At 39.0% G+C, this 10,962-nt stretch overlaps 1 protein-coding gene across 1 annotated transcript; it reads right to left on the bottom strand.

Annotated features, from left to right (window-relative positions):
• Nucleotides 1–984: 984 nt before the first annotated feature.
• LOC148016411 (autophagy-related protein 8C-like) lies at nucleotides 985–10,690 on the bottom strand. Its single transcript, XM_087663939.1, has 6 exons — nucleotides 10,463–10,690; nucleotides 10,334–10,385; nucleotides 9,948–10,003; nucleotides 1,749–1,801; nucleotides 1,517–1,635; nucleotides 985–1,433 (listed from the first exon to the last, which is right to left on the bottom strand). Exons 2-6 carry the CDS (start codon nucleotides 10,371–10,373, stop codon nucleotides 1,339–1,341), a joined length of 363 nt encoding a protein of 120 aa, XP_087520065.1. The 5' UTR covers nucleotides 10,374–10,385; nucleotides 10,463–10,690; the 3' UTR covers nucleotides 985–1,338.
• Nucleotides 10,691–10,962: the final 272 nt, after the last annotated feature.

The raw sequence follows: 10,962 nt of genomic DNA, 5'->3' as shown, positions 1-10,962 counted from the left end.
TTTAAAATGTCTTCGACATTTTTGAAAACGAGAATTTAACATTGCGTATAAGTTGAGAATGAATCACAAGGTACCTTCAATGTTGACAGTGAGAAGCTCTTTCTATTTGCATTAATCAAATCTACATGCAAAACTTTGGGGATCCAATACAAATTAGTGAAGTAGCTCTCCCTTAGCCTTTTGGAGATAGTCCCTCTTCTCCCAAGGGGCAAGTCAAGGCAAACAAAGTCAAAAGTCCTAGCAATCTCACTAATTGTTTACCAAAGTCAATGAAATTGACAATGTGTACCAAAATGGTCAAACTCAATGAAATTCACGTAGTGCATTTCTTTTTCTATAAGAAGCATCCACAAAAACCACCGCAGTTGAGGTAAGCAATAGTTGCACATCTCCACAAATCATAAGCTTTTTCACCTTGTCAATGTACAGCACCAAACAACTATCACACTTTCAAAACACAATTTTGCACTTGAGAAATTTCTAAAGTTGTACATAAGGATATCTGGAATTTTGGCAATATGTCAAGGTCAATTTGGGAATGTTGGCCAAAGTGGAGGGTATACATAGCATTTGAAATGAGAATCAATAGTTTCATCTAAAATACTAATGTCCTAAGAATACACCATCATACTTCAAAAGCCAAAAGCACGAGTCAAAAAACCAGTTTACAACTTTCCAATTTGAAGTCTGATTCACATCAACGATGAGTAGAAAGATGTGTGAGTTTCCAGCTTAGAATCCTTGGTGTTGCCAATCTTAACACAGTACTTGGCATCAAAACGAGTTTTTTTTCAGTATTTTCTCGCCTCTACTTAGTCTTGTTATCGAAAATGGAAATACTAATTGGTTTTGTTCTTGGAAAATGCTAGGTATCAATTTCAAAGCCAAATGGACATCAAATTAACTACCCTTTATGCGAACAAAAGAGAAGCAATTTCCTTGCCATTTCTCCACAAACTACTAGGACTATTAACACAAAACATTTCAGCACAATCATGTCTACCCAATGCAATGCAAGACCAAATAAATGTTTTGCAATTACATTTAGCCCGTATCAGTAACCAGGGCAATGTCTATAAATCAAAGATCAAAATATTAGGAAGATGCTTGCCATGGGATTATCATGGATACTTAGATTCCTTTGAACGAAAATGAACCTAGTTTACATCTTGCTGCCCCAATAATTACAAGTTGCTTATGTACAAGAGCTGCACTCACATACATGCAGTTAATTCTTTCTACATGCCCCAGCAGCATTTCAGGTGTGCAGTTAAGTTCTATTAAACCTTGTAACTATGAGCCATCCATCTTTCAAGCTAGGTAAAGATGTCCCGTCAACTACAAGAATCCAAATGTATTCTCCCCACTGTACGTGACATATAAGAAACCATCTTCATCTTTGTGTTCATCATAGATAGCAGACATCAAGGCAGCTGCAAATGTTTTTACAATCTCAATTGGTTAACAGAGTTTAAACGTAATCTTACTTTAGTATAATGAACTGCAACAGAAGTACCTGTTGGTGGCAGTACATTGTGCACAAAGATGAAAATAGCTTTTTCTGCACTTAGTTTGATTCTCTTGCGAATAACATAAACAAATTGTCCAACGTTCAAGTCTGCTGGAACTAGATATCTGTACATCAACCAATATAAATGGCCAAGCAATGAATCCTACAGAAGAAAACAACTCAATGCTAGCAGCAGACATTCCATAGAGGACCAATGCTGTGAAGTGAGAGTGCATACTTCTTCTTATCGATAACGGGAATGTCACTCCTTGCAGCTTTTTCAACAATGACCTGAATCAATTGCAAAAAACCATTAATCACACCAGAAAGTTTACGTGGATTACATGAACCTACTGTGTAATGATAACTCTAAATTTTCAATCCCCTCATATCTTAAGCTCATTAAATATCTTAGAAAAATATATCCTTTGCCACCACACAATGAATTAGGGTCACAATAAACTGTCCAAAGCAATCAGAGTTCATCAATTCACCGGTCACCCTAGACTCACAAAGTAACAGAAGTTCACCAACTCATCCATTGCACTAAAGATATGCAAGAAAACAATTTCAACATGTATTTCAATCTCTCAGCATATTGTACTTAGGAACTTGTAACAAGGGTTGGTCAGAAAAAACAATAGCAGATGTTGGAGACTCAATTGCCTTCCATTTCTCACACAAATCTCACCTTGTGGAACCATTGTGCTAGTATCTCATGACAATGCCGTAATAATTGATTCACAGAATCCAGCTGGTCAAAAACCCACCCAATTTAGGATGCCGGTTCCCATTTAAAGCAACCTTGGGAAGTGTCACTTCTTTACAAAGGTTCGTGAATTAGAGTTTAGAAAACAATTGCAAGGCCATATAAGAGTTGAAACTAACCTCATGTACCATGTTCTATTGAGTACTCCAAAAAGATACAAAAGGGCATCTGCCATGGCACATGGTATCACTCAATACTCATAAAAGGACTCAAAATGACAAAATACAAAATGACTCATGACTCATGTGAATGAGTCAACATCAGGCTCTAGACAAATCAAAAGGTGGAGAGCCACCCTCAATAGAAGAGGCCTCAAAAGGCTCACCAAAGTCACCATCACTAATGACATTCCCATCAACATCATACTCATGCTCTCTAATTGGAGCATCCTCCACTTAGGTTCTCTAATTGAAGTGACTAGGCATTGTGGAGAAGAATGAGGAGAACAAAGGCAAGGAAGAGGGAGAGGGATTTGGGAAAGGGAGAGGGAGAGGCAGAGGGAGAGGGAGAGGGAGAGGGTGTAATATGTGTGAATGAAACTTTGAAGTGAGACAGAAGAAGAGGGAGAGGAATAGCTAGAGGAGAGAAAAAGCAGGTGAGGGAAAGGAATAGGGAGAGGGGGAGGGAGAGGGAGAGGGAGAGAGAGAGGGAGAGAAAAAGAGAATGAAAGATACATTAATGTCTTCTGAGGCCAAAATCGACCATGAGACAAAACCATGTACAATACTAATCGTTACTAGGCTTCCAAGTGTGACGTGCTAAATGATGATCAATGATATACTATGAAAAGAACCTAAAGTGCTAAAGATTGACAATGGAGGTGGATTTGTGTGATGAGATGAGGGGAGACCTGCCCTTTTATAAGGGCTGAGGGGAGGGGGAAGAGATGAGGGAGAAGTGTGAAAGAGTAGATGAGGTTTGAAAGAAGAAACAACTTACAAGTTTGAAGTTAGAACAACAAAAAAAATGTCATTTTTTATTTAAAAAGCAACAACCACCACTTTATAGTGGTCATTTTTTTAAAATACAATTCAAATGCATGAAACCTGTACAATACCATATGGTACAGTACCATACAGAATGTAGTGTACTTGAATGAAATGCAACCCTGGTCTATTCCAAGACTCACATCATGCTTTGTACAAGTTATGAGAACGAAGAAGGATATAATGAGTTATGAGAACCAAATCATGCTGAATGAATCATGATGATAAATGGAGTGAGTGAGAGCCTCAAGGTGTTGTCTATAGGACTCGTATTGAGGTGAGTAAAGTCAAGCCATTGACTCCAATCAGAGCTTAGAGATGACTTCACAGTCCCGGCTAATCAAGCGCAGCACCTCTGAAGGAATGCTATGTAGAGGCAGCAAAACATGGTCCTCTGGGGGCATGTCACAAAGGACACTAGAAGATGGTGGACACTAGTAGAGGGAGTATAACTCAATCCTTAGAAGCTATCAGTGATAAAGAAACACCTACTCTAATGATGATGGCAACAATAGCATGGCCAGCAATTAAAACACAGATCTTGGCAGGGCCACAAATGAAGGCAGCCCTCTGAGCAAGGGCTGGAGGATGCACATCTGCTGGAAAGAGCTTGTCCACCTAAAGAGCATGCATAGCCTTTGGCAATCAAAACGGAAAGTGTGACAGCCTGTCGATCATAAAGATATGCTGGATGGCAGCTGTAGACAGAAACACAGGTCTGATCAGCCTTGAAACCAAGTCACAAGGCATGCGAAAGTAGTCGCCAAGCTTCCACAAGTGATGTAACAGCTGGGTAGTCTGGTCTGCCCTGAAAACACAGCCTGCAGATGAAGAAACAGGGTGCTGCAGCACAAGAGAAGGGATGAATATTTGTGATGGAATAATGATAGCGGAGACTAATCAATAATGCCCAACCCTATTTATAGAAAAAAAATTGGAATTGAAATTAGAGGTGAAAAGAGGGAGAATATATAAGAGAGAGCATGATATATTGGGGTTGTGTGCATGTGTGTTGTGGAAGAGTAAGCCTAAACAACACAACCACCACCCCAAAGTAATCCCAAATGGTCATAAACAAGCACTCTAAAACATCAGACAATTTGGATCGGACGCTATCATACATAGTCGCACACAAAGTATTGGATATGATGCATTGACTAGTCCATCCATTTGTCGGACGTGGATAACTAGGTGTCAGTGATTCCCATGTGCCTTGCTCTTGATCAAGACAAATTTATCTACAACACAGTGTCCTCAATTGCTTACACCATCCTTGACTAAATGCATCACAAATCCATCCATTCACACTCTAATAAGTAATGCATATGAATACATGTCCTAGATTCAATTGACATGTAAATATGATATTAGAGGTGCAAACTTGATCCCACAATGTTGTGGCCTACACATAATATATAATAAATATAAATCTCATTTTCAAATTGAACCAATTTGTTGCATAAAGCCACAACTATGTTCATGCATCAATCTCGAAGCTTTGCCCTAACCTTTGCATGTTGAACCACTAAAATTAAAGCATGCACTAATCAAAATAAAAATCTATCATATCTCTATCTGTCCTAGCCTCATCAAGAGAGTTGAGTGTAAAGTCTTGTTCAGCTCTTGACATAGATTGTGATGGAGACTGTTTTGGTAATGAAATCGATGAATACATCTTCCCTTCTACATTCTTACCTCTCTTTGATATCAAGCTTTCAAATCAAGGCTTAGGTATCTTTAGAGTAAACCTAGCTCTAATATCACGTAAAGAAATACTCCAACAAATAAGATAAACTCAACCTATACAGCAGTAACTGAATGAACACAAAAAAACTCAAAAGGTGAAGAAAACTCAAAGACAATGAAAATGAATGAATAAACACACACTACTAATGTTACTAAAATGAATCTCGAACATCCAGGTCTCGGCTAAACCACAGAGTAATCAGCTGTTGTAAATGCCAAAATACAAAATATGACATCTAGAGTATAGATAGGCTGATTAGGCAACAAGATGGCCTGCAAAATGATAAAAACACAATGCTACCAAGCAAAAATGCCAATATACTACAAAAACACAAATGTCCCAATCAAGGCAATAGCTCTTGGATGGCATTAATTGATTGGGAGCAGTTATAGGCTGCAAATACACCAATAGACTATCGTGGCAACTACTTGTACACTCCTAAGGGGCCGGGCAACAACTACACTAGCTGAAACAAATGTTAATGACAAGCAACAGCTCCGATACATGGCCAAAAAGGTGGGCAACAACTGCAAACAAGATGTCTAAGCTCCAAATGGTTGGTTAGTACTCCGTGAACTGAGATAACCACCATACGACGTATAGACAGCAATGGGATACAAGCACCAACTGAGGAAGGATAGTGATGATCAAAGATGGCAAGTGACAACAAAACCCACCTATTTATAGATGATACACCAACCAAACTTTTTGGGTGAAACCAACCTTCCTTGTTGGCAAGAGTGGTGATGTTGAGCTAAAAATACATTACAAACTAATTAGCTCTTTAAAACAGCCCCAAAACATGTAAATGACCAAAAGTTCCATTTATCGGTTCTATCCCCCATAAGCAAAACCTTCATTTGGGAGGATCCTTTTGTATCTATAAATAGCACGTGCCCACCATTCAACTTATTCTTGTTTGTTGGTTTCCACCTTTAGCACCTCCTCCAATGGCTGTCCAGCCTTTACGACTACTACCACATCATCATCAGCCCCTAGGACCTATCCACTACTGCCACTCACTGTTCCTAGCTGCTGGCAACTGCTCCTACAACCCCAAACAGCTGCATTTTCAGGCACTACAAGCTGCCCTACTATTTTCCTATCTTTTGCACATAAGCCAACTAGCATTTTCATCAAATCTAGCCCTTTCAGCATCCAACACACCTTCCTCAACTGTCACCATGCTGCCTACAATCTCAGTGATCAAATTTCAACCTCCAATCCATGGTGCTGCATTTGCCAATTTCCAGCCTCCAAACTACTGCATTTTGGTGACCAGCCTATTGCCCTTCAATATTCAGCATCTCTCAGCTCTGCTAGGTGGTTACAATACTCCAGATCCATCTCCAATGGAAATGACACTCGGACTACTCCCTCAACCCGCTTCCACGAGAACTACTGTCGGCTGTTGGACAGCTTTGCCCTTGAGCATCTTGTAGACTCTTTCCTCGTTTATAGGATTCATTAATTCACTTCGGAGTTATCTTTCTTCTCTGTTTGTGTTTGTGTTTGAGTTTGAGTTCTCTATGTTTTAGTTGTGGTCATACACTCTACATCGTCTCCTACAAACCCTAGCATATCTCCATAGGTGATAAGCTAATTTAACTCAATTGTAGCAAGCACCAAATACACAAATCTAGAAATGCACACTTTACCACTTAATTTTGCACAACCGACACCCAATTGGCCCCAACAACTTGCACCCCTTGTATTTCTTTATCTTGTATTGGTAGGAGATCAAAGTACACAAATATATGATGATCTCCTTCAAATTTCGATACAAATGGCCTTCATAGATGACCAATACTACTTGGACAGAATTTACCCCTTGATTGTACAATAATCCAGACTCACATTGCATCTTCAATCTTTTGCATGCAAACAACAATAATTTGGGACTAGGCTATCCCTCGTATCAACGGTAGATTAATGCATTCAACTACTACAGCGAGTCCTTGGGTCTTTAGTAATTGGACAGAGATCCCAAGTTGGCTATGGTTTCTACTGTAAATTAGGGTTTTAGTAGCAATTTCTTCTATTGTTGTTCACTCCATGCTGAAAATGGTTGAGAACTACTAAGGGCTTATTGGTAGACAAGAGAGAGAATCAACTAAAAGGCATATCTTTAGATAGATAGATCTGATGGTGCCAGTAGCTTTGAAAAGGGGGTAAAACCCTAGTGCACCTAGCAAGTCCTCCTCTTCTACCGCCACCTCTCACTAAGGTGGAGAAGGAAACTTATTGCTCTAGTCTTGTCACAATGTCCAATCAACTGTCGCCTCTCTCAAAGCCCATCTAACTACTCTTCTTTCCTCCCTCAACCTCTAGATAGTGGAATGACCCTCAACCAATGCCAAACAACCCTCCTCCTCCTCCAGTTTGCAAGGGAAGTTTTGACAAGTCACAATCTGTTTTGTCACTTTGCAATTTTCCAAAAGTAATTTCAAGCTTTAATTAATTAAATTTCAATTTTTAATTTCTAAAAAATGATTACCTATCCACAATTAATGTGCTAACCCTCGTGGGACATTAATACGTCAACATTAATTGGCCTTGGACTTGGCGTTAGTTTGTTAATTAATGCCTAGTCCATCTAATGTCACCATTGTACATTTAATGGCCTAGACCCAAACTACGCCAAGCACCAACACACACTTGTCTAGCATAACTTTGTATAACTTTTACCAATGCGATCCACCACTAATCACTAGGGTTACTCACTATCACTTAATTAGCTTGAATTTCACATGTGTACCTCACATGTACATGGCTTAATATTGCCAAAGCTAAGCATTAAAAATACACATCCTAGTCGCAATGGATTTGCTTATGTAGCATTTTGAGTTCAAAGGCACTCGTTTAATCTTTTAGCTTAACAATATCCAACTCTAAGCAATAAGCCATAGCAATTACTCAAATTTCTTGCTCATGACATTTTTCCTATCCTCAATATGCATAACCTAAAAATAAAACATAAAGAGAAAGTTTACCCATCTAATATGCTTCTCAAATGACTTTGTTTGAGTAAGAAAATATCTCAAAGTTTGATGACTAGTTGAACAGTGAAATCAACTCTCCCAAAAGATAGTGCTTCCATGTGAAGCTACGAATTCCTTTCAAGACCATACAAAACATGACTTTCTTATTTCTTATGCCACTACATGACCCTTTTGCATACGAACAGCCCCAATGTTATTACCACAAGAATTAGATTGGATTATGAGTGACTTCCTAGGATCCAATAAGATAAGCATAGGATCCAAAGTCAACTTTTTTTTTAATTTTTCAAATCCTAAGATCTTCACCTCTATCCAATAAAGGGACACTTCTTTTTTTTGTAAAGCGTGCAAAGAAGATATAATTTCAACAAAGTGATGAATAATCAATGATAATAAGAGCATACCCAAGAAGCTCCAAACCTTGTGAACATTCTTCAAATGAGACCAAGTACATAAAGCATCAACCTTTACATGATCCATACGAATAGAATCAATCAATACAATGTGACCCAAAAAGTGAGCCCCATGCAAAAAGAAATCACTTTTCTTGTCATTAATGGCTGCCAATGGCTTTAGAGTTTATGAAACACAATTGCCAAATGCTTACAGTACTTATTTTACACGAGTAAGACAAGGGAGCAATATGGAGATGGACTAGGCTGAATCAGTCCTATTTTCAATCATTCTTGTATTTGCCTCATAATATCTTCATGTTGGGTTGTACTACCCTTGTATGATGGCTTATTTGAGGGAGTACGACAAGGGATTAAATGCATGGCATGACCTCTAGCCTTTCACGCAACAATTCAACAAGCAAAGACTACAAAAACATTCCTCACATTCTTTTAAGAATGCGCTCATAATACAACTTAGACACATTACCAATTGATTCATGACCTTTTGCAAACACTAGTACATTGAAAAATTATTTTTCGTCTCTTTGAAACTAGCTAAAGATGACATAAGAGGGACTAATTCCCCTTTTAATTTTACAACCCAAGAATGGATCTTGTCCCTATGCTGAGAAATTACCTTCCCCATGTAGTAACCACTACGTGCACTCTATGACACCATGGCATACCAAGCAATACATCACATCCAACAAATGGTGCAATGCAAACTCTCCACTATCCACATAGATTTAAATGTGTAAACAGAGTTTCCCAATAATAGGTGTCACAAGTTCAGCATGACCATGACATGCCATATCGATCTCATCATTGTGCAATTTCTCTAGGAATGGGTGTTACTTTGTCTACTATAGACTTGAACTTATGCAACAGCTTTGGTGACAACGTTGTGTTCATATCAAACACATATGCTTATGCAACTGCAGAGTTCATGTCAAATAATACGTCTGCATGGGAGAGGCAGAGAGCAGCTGAGCCCTACAGGGGAACTAGCAATGTAGCACTACATATTATCATTATGTCATAAGCACTTTGCTCTATGGCCAAGTTATCTTGATATATGATGGTGATCTATAAGGCCTATTAATATTTCAGTCAAACCAACCAGACAATCAACCAATCTGTCCACTGGCTGCACAATCCCTTTCTACATATCTATTATCTGAACGAGTCCCAAGTCTCACCACAAAGCAACGAGACAATTGCAGGGGTGTCCTCCAACACAAAAAAACAAAATGACAAAGGGCCAAGCAAAACAATCCAAGCACAGGAACCCCTAATGACAGCTCTTGAAGGTCCATGCCGCAACTTAAGTGATGCAACCAGCTATGGCAAGTAAAGGCAACAAGGCAACTCACACAGCAGTGATATCTAGTTATACGCAGTATTTGATTAGTCAATCCAAACAGTCCCCCCAAAAGAAAGGGAACAACCACAACCTCCAAAGCTTTTAAACACCAAAAGGTCATCAAGAACAAAATCAGAATTTAATAACACGAGAAAATCAGAAATCAATTACTCACAGGGATTCTGTCTGGATATTTTTCTCGAATACGAGAAGATTCTGCTTTTCGAGCAGCTGATCACAGAAAACCCACAATCAGAGAGTCCGTTAGAAAGCGAAAGAAGAGTCTTCGGACGTACGACATAGTAATCTGATTTTGTAAACAAATTGTATTTGCCCCAATTTCCAAAAGCGTTGAAAAAAATTTGGTTGCGCGCTGGTGTAGTATGTGACACAGATTGACTATCATCAAACAATAATGAAGACAGGATTATGTATCCCAAAAATAGATCGAAATATGAATATAACTACTCGAAAATCTTATGCACGAACAAGCTAAGTTTCAATTGCCCATGACTACGCTGACAGATACGCACAAAAGCCAATTTTTATAAGACGGCTTACCCAAATCATGCTCCTCTTTGAAAGACTTCCCCATTGCCATCAAAGCGATACTCTGCAAAGACTATGCAATTGAGAAGCGAGAAACTGTAGAAAACCCTAACAGAGGGGCGGTAAAGAAGAGCGGACTACCTTCGATCAAAGAAATCTCAGTGACCCGCTTCTGGCAGAGAGAGAGAGAGAGAGGGGAAGAAGAAGAAGAAGAAGAAGAAGGAAAACGCCGAGAAGACTGATCTTTTGGTGTTATTCGTTCCTTGCTTTTATTCGTAATGGCCCTTTTACGCACGGAACCTTGCTTTGCTTCCAGGCCGACCAACAGGGATTTTGCTCTCTGCCCAATAAGCCTGCTCAGGCCAAGCCGCACCTATGTAGGGTTACAATTTGTTCAAACTACTCTAAGCACTAAAACCATTCATTTTAATAAGTTCCACTTGAAGAGAGGCAATTCCTGAGAGGTAAAACAACGCACACAAGCGTTCTCCTGAGCAAGAGCACTATTGCAAAGCTTTTTCCTTTTCTTTGTGTTTGGCTTAAAAGCAATAATTTGGCAACATGCACTAGTTTATCTTGTAAGCAAAATAGGAATTGCATGCTTTCCATCATTGCTTGACTCCCTTTGAGCTTCTTTGTCT

This window comes from Lygodium microphyllum, chromosome 23, assembly GCF_053477565.2.
Source record: "Lygodium microphyllum isolate KBCC chromosome 23, Lygodium_microphyllum_v1.1.10, whole genome shotgun sequence".
NCBI lineage: Eukaryota > Viridiplantae > Streptophyta > Polypodiopsida > Schizaeales > Lygodiaceae > Lygodium > Lygodium microphyllum.
This window is presented reverse-complemented; position numbering and strand designations above follow the sequence as displayed.